Below are 22528 nucleotides of genomic sequence, written 5' to 3'. Positions count from 1 at the left end.
ACTTTCTCCTCTCTGTCTTTCTCTTCATACTGTCATCCCCAGTCTCATTTATTCTTTTCTTCCTCTGAGCCATTCTCACTTTTCTGGTGTAGGTTTACCTCCCCTCTTTTTCCCACCTCTGCTAAACATGTAGCAGTTGTGGTGTGAGGCATCTAATCCTTTTCATGGTCTGTAGCAAGATGGGGTGAAGTTTTCAGGGCCATAATAGGCCCTAATCTCATACTCCTGGCCTCAATTAATTACAGGTAGCAGCAGCCCACTCATTTTCTCCCCAGCTAAACTTTCTTTGATCCCCTTCTGGAGAAGCCCCTGGGATGGGCTTGCAGACCCCAGGTTAGGAACCTCGGTTGTAAGCGATATCTTTCTCACATATAAACTTTAGTATGTTCAACTAGATATGTCTTCCAGATTGGGAGATTGTGAATCTCACTTACTAATGACATCCATTTGTTAGTGCTTAAAGAACATACCCATGGTACTTACAACATTTATTTACAGTATCAAAAATCACAACAAAAGTTGTACTTTTTTTTTTCTTACTAGCCCAATACTGGAGGAGACCAAAAGACACTTTAAAAAGACAAATACTTAAAACAGATTGAACTGGTTTGTAAAACCTTGCTTAATTGTTTTAACAGGATAGCAACCTCAAAATTCAGTTGACATTATACACAGGCAAAATTAAATGTCAGGCATCCACCAGCCTCACTACAGATCCCATCTATGTAGAAGGGTGCTGCTCACAAGTGGTCTTCCAATGCTAGCAGGAGGTAGTAGTTCTGGATATGGAAGGCACAGTTGCTTTCCTGTAATAGGTGTTCTCCTAGGACGGCAGGATGTTAGTCCTCACCCATGGGAGACATCATCAGATGGAGCCTGGCACGGAAAACTTCTGTCAAAGTTTCTAGAAACTTTGGCTGGCACATCTAGCATGCCACTATCTCTGCATCCACACAGCGTCATTCTTCAGTCATGTACGTAGATACAATAAAACCAAAACAACCAGCAGAACCCAACTCCGCGCGGCGGCAGGTGGGGTTTGTGAGGACTAACATCCTGCTGTCCTAGGAGAACACCTGTTACAGGTAAGCAACTGCGCTTTCTCCTAGGCCAAGCAGGATGGTATCCTCACACATGGGTGAATCCCTAGCTACAGGCCAGACACAACCCAATGGAACTGACACTGAACCAGGTACCAATGGGCACAACAACAGAGGTGCTGATGGTGACCTCTGGACAGCCTGAACAAAAAAGTAGGGAGCCCCAGTGGAAGAGTTGGTTTCACAGCTGACAAAGGTTGTGCAGGACAGACTGGACGAATCTATCCCATTGGCCATCCCTGTCCAGACAATTATGTGCAGCAAAAGTGTGAAGGGAACTCCACATTACAGCTCTGCAGATCTCTCCTATCAGAACTGCATGCAGGTAGGCCATGGAGGTCACCATGGCCCTTACAGAGTGCGCTGTAGCAGGACAGTCTAGGTGCAGGCCTGCCTGGTCATAGCAGAAAGAGATATAGTCTGCTATCCAGGTAAGAGTCTGCTTAGTAACAGCCCTGCCCAGCTGATTGGAGTCAAACGAGATAAAATGCTGGGTGGACAGCCTGTGGCCTGCCACACAATCCAGGTAGAATGCCAGGGCACTCTTACAATCCATTGTGTGTAGCACCGTCTCCCCCAGGCCAGGGGAAGAAAGTAGGCAGCACGATGGACTGGTTTAGATGGAAATCTGTAACCACCTTGGGCAGAAATGAAGGGTGCGTGTGCAGAATCACCCTGTCAAGATAGAACCTAGTGTAGGGCAGATAAGTCATTAAGGCCTGTAGCTTACTGACCCTACACGCTGATGTGACCACTATTAGGAAGACCACCTTCCATGTCAAATGCTTGAGAGCACACGAACGTAGTAGCTCAAATGGCAGTTTATTCAGCTGTGCTAGCACCACATAAGACTGCAGGGGGTTGCAGCTGAAAAAGCCTTCAGATGAACCGGCCCACAATAGGCTGCATTGAGATGGGCAAACCGTCCACATCTTGATGGTATGCACCTATGGCACTAAGGTGCACCTGCACAGAGTTACATGGATCTCTGGTCTTGGCAGAGTTTCAGGAGAGTCTTCAACACCAATGGAAGAGGCAGACAGGTGTACAGGAGGCCTGTCCCCCAGTGGATCGCAAAGGTGTCCGTCGGCGGCACATCATCTGATCTGGTCAGAGAGCAGTATCGGGGCACCTTCACGTTGCTGGGGGAGGCAAACTGATCCATATCCGGGATCCCCCAGAGATGAGCCAGTCTGCTACCTCCTCTTTCAGAGACCACTCGTGAGGTTGGAAGGCGTGGCTCAGCTGGTCCACTAGATGTTCTGTGTGCCCACAAGGTATACAACTCTGAAAAGCATCCCCCATGCTAGTGCCCAGCTCGATTTGCACTGCTTCCTGACACAGGAGGAAATACTTGGTTCCTCCCTGCTTGTTGATAGACCACATGGTCACTTAGTTGTCCATCTGAACAAGGATGGCCATGTTGGCCAAACGATGCCGGAAGGTCCATAGGGTGTACCGTATCGCCCTCAATTCCCAGAGGTTTATCTGGCACTGTGACTACTGCATGGTCCAGAGCCCCTGGGACGGAGGCCATTGACATAGGCTCCCCACCCCACGTGGGTCGTGTCCGTGGTCAGCACATTCTGAGGCGAAGGTGCCCAAAAGGGAATACCGCACTTGAGGTTGACGTCCTCCAAGAGAGGGAGGTCCTGAGCGGTAGAGACGCCCGCATATGGATCTGGAGGCCCGGGGGGGGGGGGGGGGGGGGGGCTATCGCCACTGGAAGCACAGGGACCACTGGGTGTTTTGCATATGGAGACAGGCGAAGGGAATGACATGCGTGACTGCAGCCATGTGTCCCAAGAGCTGTAACATGTGCCATGCCAAAACCAGGCTTCTTGCCTGGACTTCCCATGCCAGGGAGGCCAATGCACACACTGTCGTGAGGCAGGAAAGCCTTGGCTTGTGAGGCGTTTAGGACGGCCCCAATGAAAGTCAGCCACGATGAGGGCCGGAGATTTGATTTCAGGTAGTTGATTAAAATCCACAGACACTTCAGGACCTGAGTGGTGGTGTGCAGTGCCCCAGTTTGCATGTCGCTCTGCACCAGCCAGTTGTCCAGGCTTGGAAACACCTGACTCAGAGCTGGCACAGATAAGTCCCCATCACAACGAGACATTTTCTGAAAACCCATGGTGCAGAGGCGAGGCCAAATGGGAGCACGCGGAAAGCAGAGTTGCTTACCTTTAACAGGTGTTCTCACAGGACAGCAGGATGTTAGTCCTCACATATGGGTGACATCATCAGGATGGAGCCCAATCACGGAACACGTTTGTCAAAGTTTCTAGAACTTTGACTGGCACCTACTGGGCATGCCCAGCATAGCACCAACCCCGCATCCAGCAGGGGACCCCCTTCAGTCTGATAATATAGCAAAAGTACATGCGAAAAATAAAATAAGAAAACGTAAACGAACCCAACTCCGCGGGGTGGCGGGCGGGTTTCGTGAGGACTAACATCCTGCTGTCCTGTGAGAACACCTGTTTCAGGTAAGCAACTCTGCTTTCTCACAGGACAAGCAGGATGGTAGTCTTCACATATGGGTGAGTACTGAGCTGAGAATGCCCAAGGAAGCACCAAATGCACCCAAAGATGTGCAACAGGCACAACAACAGGGATGGAGTTTGGTTAGGAGGGCACCCTGAACCCTAACGGGTCGGTGGAAGGATGTTGGGAAGTCAAACTGAAAATAGGTTGCGTAGAACAGACTGGCTGAAGATGGAATCCTGTCTGCCATCCTTATCTAAGCAATAATGGGCAGCGAATGTATGGCGAGAACTCCAGGTAGCAGCCTTGCATATGTCAGGAAGCGGCACTGAACGAAGGTGCTCTACTGATGTCGCCATGGCCCTTCAGAGTCTGCTTGATGGTAGCAAAAAGAGATACAGTCCGCCAGCCAGGAGGAGAGGGTCTCCTTTCCCACGGGATTTCCAAGTTTGATGGTATCAAACAAAACAAACAACTGAGTGGATTTCCTGTGGGCTGACGTGCAGTCTAGATAGAAGGCTAGAGCACGCTTGCAGTCTAAGGAATGCAGAGCCTGTTCTCCTGGATTGGAATGGGGCCTGGGAAAAAAGGTAGGTAGGATAAAATGTGAAATTCCAATACTACCTTTGGTAAAAATTTAGGGTGGGTGCGGAGCACCACCCTGTCATGCAGAATTTTAGTGTAAGGCGGATAGGTAACTAATGCCTGTAATTCACTAACTCTGCGAGCGGATGTGATCGCGAGAAGAAAAACTACCTTCCAGGTGAGATAACGGAGATCACAGGAGTGGAGAGGCTAAAACGGAGGTTGCATAAGCCATCCCAACACTACGTTAAGGTCCCAAGCAGGGGCCGGAGGGCACAGTGGAGGCTTTAAATGGAGCAAGCCTCTCATGAAGCGTGATACTAAAGGTTGTGTCGAAATGGAGACATTTCCTATACCCTTATGGTATGCAGACATTGCACTGACATGCACCCTGATAGAGGAAGTTTTCAGGCCTAACTCCGACAGGTGCCAGAGATAGTCCAGAAACCTCACAGTGGAATAAGTGAAGGGGTCTATGGACATGGAAGTGCACCAGACCGTAAACCTCTTCCATTTAGAGCGATAAGACATTCTCATTGAAGGCTTTCGTGAAGCCACCAGGACTCGGGATACCAACTCTGAAAGGTTAAGAGGTTGGAGTATTAACCTTTCAACATCCAGGCCATCAGAGACAGTGCCTGAAGGTTGGGGTGGCACAGGTACCCATCATTCTGAGTTATCAGAAGGGGATGCTTCCCCAGGGGAATGTGCCGGCGTATTGATAGGTCCTGGAGGATTGGAAACCACACCTGGCGTGGCCAGTGGGGAGCTATCAGAATCATTAAGGCCTTGTCCTTCCATTGCTTCACGAGAGTCTTTGAGATGAGAGGAAGTGGAGGGTACGCATAAAGGAGACCGCTGGCCCAGAAGAGGGCGAAGGCATCTCTTGGTTGTGAGTGGTGACTGCAAATGATAGAGCAGAAGTTGTCTACTTTGTGGTTGTGGACCGATGCAAAGAGGTCTATGCGAGGGTAGCCCCAATGTTGGAATATCAAGTCCGCTACCATGGGGTTGAGAGACCACTTGTGCGGATGGAAAGTGCGACTCAGCTTGTCTGCCAAGAGATTGTCCACTCCCAGCAAGTAGGTTGCTTTGAGGAACATCAAGCGGGAAAGGGCCCATGCCCATATCTGTGCAGCTTCCTGACACAGGAGGTAGGAGCCTGTTCCCCCTTGTTTGTTGATGTACCACATCGCAACCTGATTGACAGTTTGAATTAGGATGGCTTTGTTTGATAGGCAGTCCTGAAAGGCCTTGAGGGCATATCTGATCGGCCATAGCTCTAGGAAATTTATCTAGTGTCTGGCTTCCTCTGGAGACCAGGTTCTTTGAGTCTGCAGGTCATCCACATGTGCACCCCACCCTAGGTTGGACACGTCTGATGTTAAGACAATTTGAGGTTCTGGAGCCTGAAATGGAAGGCCTTGAATGAGATTGGAGTAGTGCATCCACCAAGCTAGGGACAGACAGAGCTGTTTGGTAACCTGGACAATGCTGGACATTGGCTGACAAGTTTGAATCCACTGGGATTTTAGGGTCCACTGCATGATCCTCATGGCAAGGTGAGCCATTGGAGTGATGTGCACCGAGGACACCATGTGACCCAGCAGTATGAGAAAATGACGAGCAGTTGAAGATGCTTGAGTTTGCATGTGATGCACCATAGATGTTATGGTGAAAGTGCAATCCTGGGGAAGGAAGGCTTTCTCCTGTAGTGTGTTTAGGTTGGCCCCTATAAAGGATACGGTTTGGGATGGAACTATCTTGGCTTTGGGATAGTTGATTAGAAACCCTAAGGAGAACAGGGTGTTGGAAGTGAGACACAGGGAGGTTAATGCATCCTGCTGAGTCGGGGCCCTTATCAACCAATCTTTGAGATAAGGGTAGACATGCACTCCATGATTCCTGAGAAAGGCTGCGACCACCACCAGGAACTTGGTGAATGCTCGTGGAGTGGACGCTAGGCTGAATGGTGGTACACGGTACTGGAAGTGACGAGGGCCGACCAGGAATCGCAGGAATTTGCGATGAGAAGGAGTTATGGAGATGTGTGTGTAAGTGTCTTGGAGATCTAGAGAGCCTAGCCGATCTCCTCTTTGTTAAAGAGGAAGTAGAAAGCCCAAGCTTACCATTTTGAATTTTTCTTTCTGTAAAAATTTGTTTAGGGCACGAAGGTCCAGTATTGGACATACACCACCTGACATTTTTGGTATCATAAAATACCGGGAGAAGAACCCTTGCCCCTGTTAGGAGGGGGGCACTCTTTCTATTGCTTGGATTTTGAAGAGGTTTGACAGCGCCTGTTCGAGCAAGAGTGAGTGATCGGAAGTCCCCCACGTCAGCTGAGGTGGGGAGTCCGGTGGAACAGTCAGGAAATTTAGATGGTAACCCTGAGTGACTACCGCAAGCACCCACTGGTCTGTGGTGACTGTATGCCAAATGTTGTTGAAGTGGCAGAGAAGACTGCCAACCGGTATGGATGGAAGAGGAATTTGACTTACACTCTCTAGGAAGGAGTCAAAACCTTGACACTGGCCCAGGCTGAGGACGAGCTCTAGAAGCCAGAGGATAGAATTTTCTTGGCTTGTAGGCCGACATCTTAGAGTCATGCCTGAAAGTTCTCTTTGGGGCGGATGGAAACTCAGACGGCACAGAAGAAAGCTGGCGGAGCGTTTCATGATGTCCTTCAGCTGCGGCACAGTCTCTCGGATTTTTTAATCAAAGAGATTATCGCCCACACAGGGTAGATCAGCTAACCTGTCTTGCACTTCTGGTCTTACGTCTGAGGATTTTAGCCAGGCCCATCTTCTTGCACTAATACCCACTGCAGACACTCTAGAGGCAGTGTCAAAAATGTCATATGCAGCATGTACCTCGTGTTTTCCAGCATCCAGACCTTTTTGAGCCAGGACATAAAGCTGACTTTGGCGTTGCTCTGGTAAAGATTTAGAAAAATCCTGGATCTTCTTAAAAAGGTCTCTGTGTCATGTATAACTGGTAAGAGGCAATGCGAGATATGAGCATTGAGCCATGGAAGACACGTCTACCAAAAGCATCCAGGGATTTTTGTTCCTTTCCTGGAGGTGTGGAGGAATGAGGTTTTGAACATCGTGCCTTTTTTTGTGCCGATTCAACAACCACAGAGTGATGATCCAGCTGAGACTTTTGAAATCCTGGAGCTGACTGTACTAGGTAAGTTGCATCTGTCTTACGATTTATCACTAAACAGAAGCAAACTCCTCTCAAATAGTCACTCACAACAAAGTGTCACACTTTAGAGAGGGAAATAGTCTTTTCAGCTATTTACCACCAACACACATCAAAAAACTAGACTAGAGCCAATATCATAGGCAATTGCTCACGGTATGTACTTTAATCCGCTGTCTCTCGCCCTCAATGGGCCGCAGGCAGTAGTCAGCCTGTGAGCACAAAGGTTTTTAATATCTATTGTCTCATGTCTACCTCGTCGCAATTACAATCAAATTATTTTTTATTATTATATAAATGTGAAACATTAAAGTGCAAATTGTTTAGGCATCTCTTAAAAAACCTCTAAACCGGCTTGCTATCCAAAAATTCTAAATCTAAAATACTTAGCCAAAAAATGGTCAGGCAAACGTTTAGAGTTGTTCAGCTATTCAGCCCCGACATGGTCCATGTTTCGACTCTGACGAGTCTTTTTCAAGGGGAATGAATATCTCGGCTCTCTATGTAACCGGTCAGAAAGAATTTACTTGATTCCGGGACGCCAAAGTCAAATTGCTCCGGTTCTCATCATGGCGATTCACGCCTTTGCCATTTCAAAATCCTTGCACAAGTTTAAATGGACTGCTGATGTCTACGTAACCATCCGGTTACGTAGACATCACAGGCTGACTACTGCCTGCGGCCCATTGAGGGTGAGAGACAGCGGATTAAAGTACATACCGTGAGCAATTGCCTATGATATTGTCTCTAGTCTAGTTTTTTGATGTGTGGTGGTGGTAAATAGCTGAAAAGACTATTTCCCTCTCTAAAGTCTGTCTTACGATTGACAGGTGGAACAGAACCTGGGTGTTCCCAGTTTCTCTTGAGGAGGTCAATCAGGATTTCATGAATAGGTATAGACATTATCTCCTTAGGAGCATCAAGAAACTGAAGTACTTCCAGCCTCTTGTGCCTAGAGTCCTCTTCTGTCTGAAGTTGAAAGGGAATGGTTTCAGACATTTGCTTGATGAAATTAATGAAAGACAGATCTTCTGGTGGAGAACGTCGTCTTTTCATCTGGAGGAGAGGGCTCTGAAGGCAGATCGGTATCCTGGGAAGTATCAGTCCAAGGATCTTAGGGCGGGTCACCAGCTCCCATAGGATCTCCAGAAGGGAGGAATGGTGTTAATCCTGAAGGACCAGGCCTAGGCATTGATGGCATTGGAAGTGGAACCGACAGCATCGATGGGGGCACCGACGGCATCGATGGAGGCACCGAAGGAACCGGTGACATCGATGGACGAGTCGGTGGTAAGATCCCAGACAGTGGAATGGGTATCAGTGTTTTCTCTTCATACGATGATAATGGAATCGGAGTATAAGGTGCTGGATCCACTGGTGCTCTCGGTTCCAACGGTGGAAGGGCTCCGATCAACGCATCCAGTCTACCCAGTAGCGGTGCAAGCGCTACGGGAATCGGATCTGTGACCGGCTCGGGAACCGGCGCCAGCGGATGGAGGTTGGAAGCCCTGAAGTGCTTTTCCGATGGCCTCTTGGATCATCCAATCCAATTCCTCTCGGAGACCTGGGGCAAGTAACCCTAGCTCCAGAATAGGAGGCAGCACTGGCGTAGCCGGAGGGTCCACTGGTGAAAGTGGAATCGCGGATCCCTATACCACTGAAGGTGGGGAACGCCTCGGTGACCTGGTCAAAAAAGAGGATGGGGCTTTTTCTGGATGGGGCTTCTTTGTCAGTGGCTCCACCGACGTCAATGACGAGGGCTTGCCTGCATCGGCGGACTGAGCCTTACGATGACGGTGTCGACGTTTTTCACAATGGTCTCCTCGGTCCTTTTCTTGAGGAGGCAAGGAGGCGATCGACAGCCTTGGAATCATCAATGCCGGTCGGGCAGCAGCGGTGTCCTGGTGCTGACGAGATGTCGATGGAACAGGCTCAGACGAGGTCAAAGCTATCGATGGAGTCGGTTTTTTGACTGAAAGAGAAACTCCATTTTCTCTAAACGAGCCTTGCGGCACTTTGGTGTCATTTGGGCACTTCTGGTGCAAGTTTGGTCATCATGGTTGGACCCCAAACATAAAATACAGATCCTATGCGGGTCAGTCAGGGACATTGTCCGAGAACAGTCGGGGCTCAGACAAAAACCCGATGCCATAACTTCGACAAAAATTTTAGCCGTGGTGCAGTCAATGGCCAGTAGGCCCCGAAGGAATAACTCAACGGGAATTGACCGCAACTTGGGTAAAGCCTTACCTTTCAACTGCAGAGTATAGATATCGATAGGGGGACCCCTATGGGGTAAAAAGTTTTGAAAATTTTGAGAGAAGTTCCATGAGGAAAATTCTTGTCAGGAATCTGAAGAGCGCTCCTTAAGCCACGTGGCTACTGCTGCGTGGAAAAAAGAAGACTGAAGGGGGACCCCTGCTGGATGCGGGGTTGGTGCTATGCTGGGCATGCCCAGTAGGTGCCAGACAAAGTTCTAGGAACTTTGACAAAAGTGTTCCATGATTGGGCTCCATCCTGATGATGTCACCCCTATGTGAGGACTAACATCCTGCTTGTACTGTGAGAACTGAAAAGTTTGAAGCCCCACCACAAAGCAAAGATATCTCCTGTGACTTGGGAGGATCATGATGTGTGCTTACGCATCCTTTAGGTTGAGGGAGCAAAGCTAGTCCCGTTGGTTCAACAGGGGAATTATGGTGCCAAAGGATATCATCTTGAACTTTTACTTTTTTAGGAATCTGTTCAAGGCTCACAAATCCAGGATAGGTCGGAGGCCTCCTGTTTTCTTTGGAATCAAAGTAATGGGAGTAAAACCCCTGACGCTATTGTCACTGAGGAACTGGTTCCACTACCCTCATTTGGAGAAGGGCCAAGTGTTCCTCTTGAAGCTGCTCTGGCTGAGAGATGGGAGTTAACTGCGGGCTCAGGGGAGAATCCGATGGAGTGCCCACGAGATTCAGCTAACAACCTCACTTGATGACAGACAGGATCCACCGGTCTGCGATAAAGCAGAGCCAGCCCCTGACCGGGGCATCCCTTGGCACCAGAAGAGATTGTTAGCTTATGCTCCCTCATTGCCAGTCAAAATTGCATAGCAGGACTGGCTTGGGGGGCTGACTGTAGGCATGGGCCCTGCTGCTGGTGGGATCTGCCCCTGGTGCTCACCTGCTGTGGGCTGGAGCATGGGGCCAGAGAGAAGTACTTTCTAGGCCTATAGAAATGCCTCCTCGGACCAGGGTGGAGTGACCGCTTGGAAGAGGCTGGTGAGGCCGAGGGTCCGGTGGACAAGTCCTGGAGGGTCACATGGTGATCCTTTAATTGTGCCACCGCCTCCTTGACCTTGTCACCAAAAAGGTTATCCCTGGAGCAAGGCAAGTGCACAAGCTGGTCCTGGACCTTAGGACGAAGGTCAGAGGCCCAAAACCAGGCTAGACGATGGGCAGAAATATCTGCGACCGCTACACGCCCTGCTGTCTCAAAGATATCGTAGGTAGCACGCACCTCGTGCTTCCCACATTCAAGGTGCTGTTGTATGAGGTACTGCTGGGGCTGCTGCAGCAGAATGGCCGTCACCCCCTGGACTTGTTTCCAGAAAGTGTATATATATACTGGGTCATGTACAAAAGATAGGAGGTGATCCGGGCTATTAGCATGGATCCCTGGTATACTCTCCATCCCATGGCGGCTCATGCTCTATTGTCTTTACCTGGGCGGGGGGCAGACGCATGGGTTTTAGATCGCTTTGCCTGTTTGAGCGCCGACTCAACCACTGCCTGGTGGAGAAGCTGACACTTTACAAGGCCTACAGCCTGCTGCACTAAGTACACTCCATCAGCCTTCCGATTAACTGGGGCAACAGCGAGGGGGTGTTCTCACAGTCGGAGAAGCAGGTCCCGGAAGATCTCGTGCAGTGGCACCACTACAACCTCCTTCAGGGCTTCAACAAATTGGAGGATCTCGAGCATTTTATGGCAGGCATCCTCCTCCATCATAAGCTGGAAGGGGATAGCTTCGGCTTTCGCATGGACGAACCCAGCGAAGGTTAAGTTATCTGAAGAGGAATAGCACCATTCCTTTGAAGGGGAAGGATCTGATGGAAGATCATGGGAGTCTACCAATGAGGCGTTGGTGGTATCCTGGCCCCAGAGGTTATATGGTCCTTCAGGCTTGAGACCACCTGGAGGGGGGGGGGGGGGGTGTGGGCACGGAGCCCCCGGCATAGCCTTAGGTGTAGGCACTGGAAGGCTTGGGGGAACCAAGGGACCCAGAGGGCTGGGTCCTGGCCCCAGAGGCACCAAGGGACCTCGAGGTGCAGATGGCACCTCGAGATCCAATGCCCGAGGAGTCCCTGACAAGGACCAACTCTGATGTCTTGCGCTTCTGGGGCCTAAACAGCACAGAGGGATCGCAAGTCACCAGCATCAAATGGGTTGGGAGTACACCGAGGCGGTCCAACAATGGTTCCAGCCCAGTCACTGCAGTCAGCATTGGCATCAGTGCAGGTGTTGGCCTTGAGAGTGTTGCCGAAGGCACCACAATTTGGAAATGCACTGGTATCTGTGGCGGGGCCATTGGCTCCCGCAAAGCACTTTCCACCGCCAGGCGCACTCGTTGTTCCAACTCCTCCTCAAAGGCCTTGGACTACAGCAGAGGCTGAGAAGTGAGGGCTGGGCCTGACTCCTCCCCAGGGCCCTGAGGAGGGTCGATGTCCAGCACTGGGATCCTTATGGATGGCCTCAGACTTCTGACATTGAGGGAGGATGGGGCCTCCTCGTGTCTAGGCTGCTTATGCGGCAGGGCGACAAGGGCCATGGTTCTCACCGGCCCAGACCTGTGCTCGGATGGAGACTGGCGCCGATGTTTACGACATCTCCCGTTGTGCTTGGCCCGGTCCTTCCCCGGTGCCGAGGATGATGACCCCAATATCTGGGACTTTGAGGACACCAAAACCAACCGATCCCCAGAGGCCCCCTGCTCCAAAAGCTTCAGGGGAGGGGTGGTAACCGGGGGATCGAGTGTAATCAGTCCTGAAGTGTCGAGGGCGCCACTGCCAGTGTAGAAGGGACAGACTTGCCTGAGCCAAAGACCTTCTCCATTTTATCTAGCCTGGCCCGCCAGCCCTTCGGGGTCATCTGAGCACACAATTCACAGTCATAAACATCGTGCAATGCCCCCAGGCAGAGGACGCACACTTCATGTGGATCCGTTAGGGACATAGTCTGGGGGCATCGATGGAAGACTAAGGCTGCAATGAGGCACACAGAGACTGCGAGGGCACAATGACTGGTGGATATGGAAGGGGGTAAAAATTTATTCACCAACTGCAAAGAAGCCATGGAGACCGTGAGAGACCCACCACAGGAAAAAAAGATGCGAAAAGGAAAAATTATTCGCAAAGAAAGAGACTAGTTTTCTACTAAAAGGCACGAGCTCCATCTCCCTGAGACAATAGCTCCACAGAAACGAAAGGACTGAAGAGAGACCCCGCATGGACGCAGGGATAGTGGCATGCTGGGTATGCTCAGTGTGCCAGCCAAGGTTTCTTCAAACTTTGACATCTGATGATGTCACCCATGTGTGAGGACTACCATACTGCTTGTCCTAGGAGAATCCTCTTCTCTACCATGCTGTTCCCTCTCCTCAGTTTTTTGGACAACGAGATATCAAGAAAGCAGGACAAGCCAAGAAATCCCTTTGCCTGATGTTTGGCACCATTCCTAAGAACATAAGAACATAAGAAAATGCCATACTGGGTCAGACCAAGGGTCCATCAAGCCCAGCATCCTGTTTCCAACAGTGGCCAATCCAGGCCATAAGAACCTGGCAAGTACCCAAAAACTAAGTCTATTCCATGTAACCATTGCTAATGGCAGTGGCTATTCTCTAAGTGAACTTAATAGCAGGTAATGGACTTCTCCTCCAAGAACTTATCCAATCCTTTATTAAACCCAGCTATACTAACTGCACGAACCACATTCTCTGGCAACAAATTCCAGAGTTTAATTGTGCGTTGAGTAAAAAAGAACTTTCTCCGATTAGTTTTAAATGTGCCCCATGCTAACTTCATGGAGTGTCCCCTAGTCCTTCTACTATCCGAAAGAGTAAATAACCGATTCACATCTACCCGTTCTAGACCTCTCATGGTTTTAAACACCTCTATCATATCCCCCCTCAGTCGTCTCTTCTCCAAGCTGAAAAGTCCTAACCTCTTTAGTCTTTCCTCATAGGGGAGTTGTTCCATTCCCCTTATCATTTTGGTAGCCCTTCTCTGTACCTTCTCCATCGCAATTATATCTTTTTTGAGATGCGGCGACCAGAATTGTACACAGTATTCAAGGTGCGGTCTCACCATGGAGAGATACAGAGGCATTATGATATTTTCCGTTTTATTCATCATTCCTTTTCTAATAATTCCCAACATTCTGTTTGCTTTTTTGACTGCCGCAGCACACTGAACCGACATCCTGTGTGGATGATTTGCAGTACTCATTCCAGAAATGCCTAATCCAACCTCTTCTAGGGCTATTGTTGAACCATCACTCTCCTGACCACTGGAAGTCTAAATTAGTGTTTACAGACTTTTTCAAGTCCAAGGCACACCTCTATTAACAAAAGTATGTTGGTGCATACCAAGCTCAATGGGGCAGGCAATGTGGCCTCAGAGAGGGCACAGTCAGAGCTCAGAATGCACTGAAAGCCAGTCTTCTAAATATTAAAACTAAGGGAGCTCATGGAGGGACAATTCCCACTATATGCACATGCTGGAGAAGTCGGTGTGAGATGAGCAGTTAACTCAGGTGGTTTCCTCCATTGCTGTTGCTCCCAACATTCAAACTGAGTCAGATCCTGTGTTCAGTGCACACTGTCCTTGTCTATCCGTCTAGGGTTAAAAACAGGCTGGAATGACTCAAAGGAGGACACTCAGGAGGGAGAAAATGAGAATATGCTGTGTGCTGCACAAAGCAGGGCTCCAGTACCCATACCTTGCATGCTACCCTTTAAATACTACACTCCATGGTTCACACTGCAGTTAGGAAGAAGTGAAATACATGATTACACATGTTCTCAAAAAGGAGCCACTACATGTTTAAGAGCCATTACTGTTGTTGTTCTTGTTGCTGTGAGGTACGGAAAATAGGGCCCAGACGTTGGTCTGCATCTGAGGATGAGGGAGTGGTTGCTTTTCATGGCACACCTGATCAGATCTAAAAGCACACTGGTTAGGAAACACTGGTCTAGCTCTTAAGAACATGCCATACTGGGTCAGACCAAGGGTCCATCAAGCCCAGCATCCTGTTTCCAACAGTGGCCAATCCAAGTCATAAGAACCTGACAAGTACCCCAAAACTAAGTCTATTCCATGTTACTGTGCTAGTAATAGCGGTGGCTATTTGCTAAGTCAACTTAATTAATAGCAGGTAATGGACTTCTCCTCCAAGAACTTATCCAATCCTTTTTTTAAAATACAGCTACACTAACTGCACTAACCAGATTCTCTGGCAACAAATTCCAGAGTTTAATTGTGCGTTGAGTGAAAAAGAACTTTCTCTGATTAGTTTAAAATGTGCCACATGCTAACTTCATGGAGTCTGTTATCTGAAAGAGTAAATAACTGATTCACATTACCCCTTTCTAGACCTCTCATGATTTTAAACACCTCTATCATATCCCCCCTCAGCCATCTCTTCTCCAAGCTGAACAGCCCTAACCTCTTCAGCCTTTCCTCATAGGGGAGCTGTTCCATCCCCTTTATCATTTTGGTCGCCCTTCTCTGTACCTTCTCCATCGCAACTATATCTTTTTTGAGATGCTGTGACCAGAATTGTACACAGTATTCAAGGTGCGGTCTCACCCTGGAGCAATACAGAAGCATTATGACATTTTCCTTTTTATTCACCATTCCCTTTCTAATAATTCCCAACAAAAAAAAAGAAAAATCAACTTATTTTACTTCTACTTAATATAAACAAATAAATGCATATAAAAAAAAAAAGTCATAGAAAATAAACACAATATTTACAAAGTAGCAGGGCAAATACAGAAAACAGAGAATTGGGGAAGAAATTCATAAAACATTTCCAATGTAATCTTCAAGCCATGGCTAGTCCTCTATATGCTCCAAGCATTTTGTCTTTATTCTGTTTTCTTCCTTTCACGTGTATCTCACGTCTCTCTTCTCTGAAAAGAAGAAAACATGGGTTGATAGTTTCAAGTCATAATGAAAAATATTACAAATAGTGCTAAGGCAGTATCAGACATGTTTTACAACTGTATTAAATAAAAATGTATATAAACATGTAAATTTATGGTATGTATCATGCTGCAGACAGGGCAAATGAGTTTTAAAGCAATGGTGTCTCATTCTTATAACAATTCAGCAACAGTTTAGAAAGGGGAAATCAAATTATATACATATTTAAAAAGATTTATATATCTCTCAAAATTCTACCTAATTGTGTTGTGATAATGTTGAGGAACAGCTCCTGCTCCTTCCCAGAGGTTCAGTCACTAACTACAATTTGGCTTTTAACAAGTCATGGAGGAGGACCAGAGGGAGAGAGATGCTGCAGTTCAGACTGATTTTCTCGCAGGCAAAACAATGGCTTAAATGAAGCTCTGTTAACTAACATTTTAGAAAAGGAGCAGGTGAAAAGTTCTTTTCATAATCCTTCTCAAATTATTCTGCAGTGAGTAGAAGAGTATTTTAACACAGCAATTATAATACACTGGTAATTTACATTTTTTAATTACATAGTGGATTGTCATCTCTGTATTACAGGATATACTGTTTGTAAAAATAATAAAATTTGTTGAAACATTAAAAAATAAAATTCAAGATTTCAAAAGTTCAGGCAAAAAAAATATTCATTTTATATTTGTTCACCTGACATACTCACACAGCATCCATTGTTATGAAAAAGTGGTGGGAAGATATCCTTCACAGTAAAATGAAATGTTACTTGTAAAAGCAAGTTTTGCTTACCATTAACTGCCATAGATAGCAGGATGATTAGCCAGTCTCAATAGGGTGATGTCCTCAGGTGGCACAAAGGCAGTTAAAAGATTTTGTGTATTCAGCATGCGTGGGCATTCCCAGTCAACTGGAGGCTCCAGAACTCTCTTCAGCCAAAAACAAAGCTAGTTGATTCAGTTCCAGATGTTACTGTCCAGGAAGGAGGAGCGAGTTTCGCATGGCTAATGCATCCTATCTATGAAAAAACACCCTTTATGGTAAGCATAACTTGCTTTTTTCCCCGAAGATAAGCAGGCTTGGGGAGGCCCAAGCTGAGGGTTGCAATGAAATGTTTTTTGCTTAGTTTCTTTTGCTTTTTTTTTTTTGCAACCCAGACTTCTTCATGGACAGAATGCTAAGATGTAGTGGCGAAGTTGAGGACAGCTGCTCCTACTGAACTGAACTGTCAGCTGCGGCTGCTTTATCTAGGAAGTAATGTGAGGTGAAGGTGTGAATAGCTGATCAGGTGGCGGCTTTGCATATATATGTCTTCTATATATTATTCAAGTGTGCAATTGCTGCCACTGTGGCACAAACTTTATGTAGCCCCACTGGGTTTGGGAGGTAGAGGGAATATGCAGCATAGCAGTGCTTGATGCAGGACGTGATCCAGTTAGAGTGTTTACGTTTTGTCAGTGGGATACCTAGTCTTTTAGGATCACAGGAAGTTAAATCCTTTTCTATGACTTTTTTTTTTTTTTTTTTTTTTTTTTTAATAGTAAGCTAAAGCTAGTTTGCAATTGAGTGTGTAGGTTTTCTCATTCATTCTTGTGTGGTTTTGAGAAAAAGCATTGGTAGTGAGATGTTCTGATTTAAGTAGAATGATGATACCACTTTTGGTAAGAACTTTGGGTGGGGACGAAGTGCCACTTTATCGTGGAAGAATTAGAGATAGGATGGAAAGTAGGCTATGGCCTGGATCTCGCTTATTCGGCATGCAGAGGTTACTGCCACCAGGATTACTTTCTAGGTGAGGAATTTCAGTGAGATCGAATCCAAGGGTTGAAATGGAGGCTTCATTAGAGATAGGATTATGTTGATATACCAAGGAACTGGGGATTTTTAACTGGTGGTCATAGATGAAGATTCTTCATGAAGCAGGAAATTAGTAGGTGTGTGGAAATTGGAACTCCGTTTTCCTGATTATGATATGCCATTATGGCACTTAGGTACAATCTCACTGAAGTGGTTGCTAGTCCAGTTAGAGAAAGATGGTGAATATTAGAAAGTAAGTTTCTGGGTTCACAGGTGAATGGGTCCAGTGAATGGTGCATGCACCAATTTGAATAGTGATGCCAATTAAAATGTGTAATTCCAGCTGATAGGAAGACATCTTTAATGGACTGCAGTAAGTTCCAGTGCATTAAGGTCACATGTTCAACATTCAAGTGCAAGATTTAGATTTGCATGTAACTGATGGAGAAGGCATTCCTCCTCCTCCATTAATAGATCTGAGTTGCTCCTGAGGTATTGTGGAGGGAAGGTTGAGTACTGTACGAGATATGCATGCCATGGCTGCCTCGGCCAAGCAGGGGCAACTAGAATCATCTTGGTATGATCTTGTATACATTTTTGCACTGTTTTGGGGATTAGTAGGAGCAAGTAAACATGTAGAGTAGACTCCAGGACATCAGAAACGTGTCTAGCACCTCTATGTGGGGGCTGGGTCAAATCGAGCAGACACAGTGAACACATCTATCCAGGATTAACCCCATCAGAAGAACAAGTTGTTGGCTACTCTCTGCACCAGAGATCACTGTCGTGGGTGAAACATTCTGCTGATGCAGTCCGCCTCCATGTTCACAATGCCTGGTAAGTATGTGGTTTGTAGAGTTACATTGGCATGAACCACCCAGTTCTATACTTGTAAGGCCTCTTCGCAGGAGGGGCCATGATCCCGTGCCACCTTGTTTGTTGACATAGAACATAGCCACTTGGTTGTCTGTGTAGATCAAAGCCGTTCCCTTGAGTGTACAAATACCTTGACACCGTTTCACATGGCTCTGAGTTCCAGTAGAATGATAGAGCATGCAATTCCAAAGGCTTGTGCTTTTGAACTGGAGGCGGCAAGCACCCCAACCCAGTGTGGAAGCATCCATTAACATGAGTTGGTGTGTAATTGGATGTAAGGGGGAGCCTTCTTCCAATACGTTTGGCTACAGCAACCATTTTATGTCTTATACCACTTACCAAATTTATGAATCTATGATGATAGGAGTTGAAGGAACCATTGGCTTTTTAGGCCCCACTGCAACTGAAGCATATAGAATTAGGTTAAGGGGACTATATCATGTGGCTAAGTATTACCAATATATTGTGAAATGCTATTGTCTTGTGATGCAGAAGTCTTTTTGCCAAGATGTGAAGTTTGAGAGCCCTCTTGTATGGGAGAAAAGCTTCAAATCCGATCAAGTCTATTTGTGTTCCTATGAACTGGAGTTGTGTTGGGTGTAACATTGAATTCTCATAGTTGACGAGAGCGTGTAAATGTTCCTGGCCGAGAATTGTCATCTTGCTATGAGAACATAGTAGCACTGAACAAATGCATACTATTAACCAGTTGTTGAGATAAAGAAAATGGTGTATCCCAGAATGACGTAGATGTGCCACAACCACGGCATTTCATGAAGATGTTTGGGGCGGAGAAGAGTCCAAAAAGGGAAGACCTTGTATTGGTAGTGAATCTGAGAATCTGAAGCAGAGGTAGCACCAACACGAAGGGTTGATTGGGATATATGCATATATATCCTTTAGGTCAAGAGAGCAAGTCCAGTTGTTGGGCAGGATGAAGAGCAATATGGTGATCAGCAATGTCATTCTGAACTTTTCAAGATGTAGATGCTTGTTCAATGATCTGAAATTGAGAAATGGACAAAAGATACTCCCATTACTTCCTCATCCGCAAGAAAACAGGGTAGTACTTGTAGTAATCTTGGGATAGTATCTTCCATATAGTATTCTGTTGGAGTAATTTGCATATCTCGAGTTAGGAGTTCTACATAGTCAGGATTTGGGGGTGGGAGTATTGAATATGGTAACTTTAGTTGGTGAAAGAAATTGATATGGTAACCTGTGCAGATGATTTTAAGGACCAGAACAAAGGAAGTTCTGAATTCTTCCCCTTATCAGAATTACTGGCTGTGGTGACAAACTGGTTAAAAGGCTTGTGGTAGTCTTGTGGGGGATTGTGCTTGTGACTTCAGTGATTGACGGTTGGTCTGGTGCCCTGTTGCTAAGCGGTTTGCTGTTGATGGAATGCGGAAGATGGTAAGGTTAGTATAACCGGAATTGTCTGTCTTCAGTGATCTTAGGGACAATTAAACTGAGGGAAGTAGCATCAGTTATTGTGCCCCCCCCCCCGGTTCACTCTGTGTTAATAAAGAGTAAATAACCAAGTTCTGCTCTTTTAGTTGAGCAAATTTCTCTTAATTCTTTCTCCAAATAAATGGTCTCCTAAGCAAGGAAGGTCAGCAAGCTTTTAATGAACATCTTCCCTTATGCCACTTGCATGCACCTATAGAAGCCACTGATATTCTGGCTGTACACTTCATCAACTAAGCAAAGGTGGTCATAGACCTTCCTCTGAATCGTAGAGAGGTTGGGGGTACAATTTGCTCATCAGACTGGCCATATAGAGGGTTTCAGATTTTGCACATAGTCACACAGGAATTGAACCATGATGAACTGATGATGTTTATTCTTGCAGTTAACATGGTCCCTTGGAAGACCTTCATGCCGAAGCCATCCAACAGTTTGTGGGCTTTATTTTATGGCATACTAGAATGCAGTCTTGTCTTTTTAGCTTTTTTCATTACTGATTCAACTACTATGGAGCTGAGTGGTAGTTGTAAGACTCCAGATCCGGGGGATTTTTTTTTTTTAATCGAAATTTTAAAAGTCAACCTTTCTAGCCATTACTTGTCCCAAGAAAGGGGTTTCCCATTTCTTTAATAGTACCATGTCGAGCATGTTGTGAGATGTAGAGTCAAAGGTTCTGCTGGGATTTCTAAGATTTTTAGTAGCCCAATGACCTCTGCTTGTGGGTCTGGCTCCTTTCTCACCTCTAATTTGAAGGCAGAACCCATTTTCTCCACAAACTTGAAATTAGATCCTCTGGGATTGATGTGTACTCCGGTAGTTCTTCAGGGGTTTCACATAGTAATCCTGTGGAATTGCTTGGAGACTCCCCTGGTGAATGATCCAATGGAAGGTATGTCAGCAGTGAATGTTCTAAGGACAGAATGGGAGGAGGAGGTAACTTCTGGTAGAGGTGAGGCTGGCACAGAAGAAGGAAAGGAAGAAATAGGCAGTGGTGGTACCCCCAGCATTATCTTACCTACTGGTGAGAGAATCTGATATGCGGGTGGAAAAGATGGAGGTGGTACTTCAGGAAAAAGATTAGAGAGTGTGAGATTTTTTTTTCTAATCTGTTTGACTGCTTATTATGATCTTTGTCCCAGAGGTAGTGGAGGAACATCCTCTTCAGGGACTAAAATTTCATCAGACTCCAAGCTCGGTGGTCTTGATATAGAATTATTGAGCTGATCGGATTTGGAGCTTAAAGACTGAACCCCTATTGCCATAGAATAGGTAGGGAAAACAACAGGTTGAAGGTCGGATAGGTGCCCAAAGGTAACCTGGGCGGAGGTATTGCTGCCTGTAAGATATCTTCCACCATGCCTCTTTGTGGTATTGGGGGTGGTTGATGTCTGAGTGAGAAGATCTGGATCGAAATGGTGGCTTAGTGTGGTGTGTCTCTGATCCTTCTCAGCTTCCGTGCTTTTCTTTGGATGTTTTGCTTCCATTATCGCTGTGCGGTGAACTTTGTGTCATGTGTGTGCTGTGGGCCGGGTCCTTCTCCTGAGTCGTAGCCATGTGTCATGGAGGAGGGAGCACTTGTTTGTCCTGTGTATGTCATACAGTGCTTGTTGAGGTGCTGCCTACAACTTTTGTGCATGGATGCTTTTTGTTTCAGCACTTTTTTGCCGCTGAATGCTCTAAGAAGGGCGCAACGCTTCAGACACACTTGGCCTCTCTGCTGGTCCTTGAGACTCTGTACAGAGCTTTTTAGCTTAGGAGTTGTCCTCCTTGCTGAATGAAGTGCAAGAGGACTTCCTCTCTTTCCCCTCTGTACTGCAGCTGCTGCCAGAGGGGGTACTACTTGTCAGGGGCTATTTTGCGGCCGCAGTCCTGACCATTTGCCTGGTCATATTCTGAACCTAGGCACAAATAATAATTGTGGCGGTCCATGATGGACATTATGTGTCTACATGAGCTATATTTGAAACCTGACAAGACAGGAGACCATGGTAGCACCGAAAAGTGCTTTTTTTGTTTGGCGCTAAGAGTGATTAGATTAAGAGAGTTCTGAAGAAATAATGAGACAATTCTATATCTGTGTGAAGCGCAGATGGAGAGAGACTGAAGAGTTCTGGAACCTTCAGTCATGTGGGAACTTCAGCGCATGCTCAATACCCAAAAACCTTAACTGACTGAAAGACAGCTCTGTGTTGTACCGCATGATGGTGTCACCCCATTGAGGTGTTCTTTCAAGACTGTTGATTCCCCTAACTGTATGATATCTAATGGCACCCACATGAACACTTTCAAGGATAAACCTCAAGGACCTTCTAGGCATACAGAGCTGTTCCTGCATAGCATGCCTCAGTTCTATTAAGCTAATAAGTCAAACTCCAGAGGAAGAGGATGGGAAAGTGTGATTGATAAACATCTGCTTTCTTCAAAGACAAGGAGAATCACAACTTGGACTCTCTAGCTAAGGGTTGATGCCACAAAAAAAAAAAAAAAAAAATTACCCACAGGGTTGAACAACATTTTTGGTGGGTAGCAGCTCCCATTTTCATTTTTTATTTTAAACACAGGAAGGCAAAAAATAAAATAGTCAGAGAAGGCTGGAATTGGTCTGGAAACACTGGACTGCCAAATCTGCCACACTAGGAGTCTATATCAAAACAATAACAAATGTAAATGTGTTAACTTGATGTCCACAGTGCAGCCCTGCATATTTCCTCAATAGTGGCTGCCCACAGATGGGCCATCAATGCTCTGACATTACAAGCCTGTGCATAAATGGAGAAATTTAATCTTACCTGCTAATTTCCTCTGAGTC

General features: G+C 46.5%; 1 protein-coding gene across 2 annotated transcripts in view; it reads right to left on the bottom strand.

Annotated features, from left to right (window-relative positions):
• Positions 1-15317: 15317 nt before the first annotated feature.
• NUSAP1 (nucleolar and spindle associated protein 1) overlaps positions 15318-22528 on the bottom strand; it is a 151465-nt gene continuing 144254 nt past the window's right edge. For both annotated transcript variants that reach the window (XM_029598610.1, XM_029598609.1), the window contains one exon: positions 15318-15563. In XM_029598610.1, coding sequence (XP_029454470.1) covers positions 15476-15563 — 88 coding nt within the window. In that variant the 3' untranslated portion in view covers positions 15318-15475. The remainder of the gene's footprint in view (positions 15564-22528) is intronic.

Source organism: Rhinatrema bivittatum, chromosome 4 (genome assembly GCF_901001135.1).
Source record: "Rhinatrema bivittatum chromosome 4, aRhiBiv1.1, whole genome shotgun sequence".
Taxonomy (NCBI): Eukaryota; Metazoa; Chordata; class Amphibia; order Gymnophiona; family Rhinatrematidae; genus Rhinatrema; species Rhinatrema bivittatum.
The sequence above is the reverse complement of the archived record's forward strand: the minus strand, read 5'-3'. Positions and strand labels throughout refer to the sequence as shown.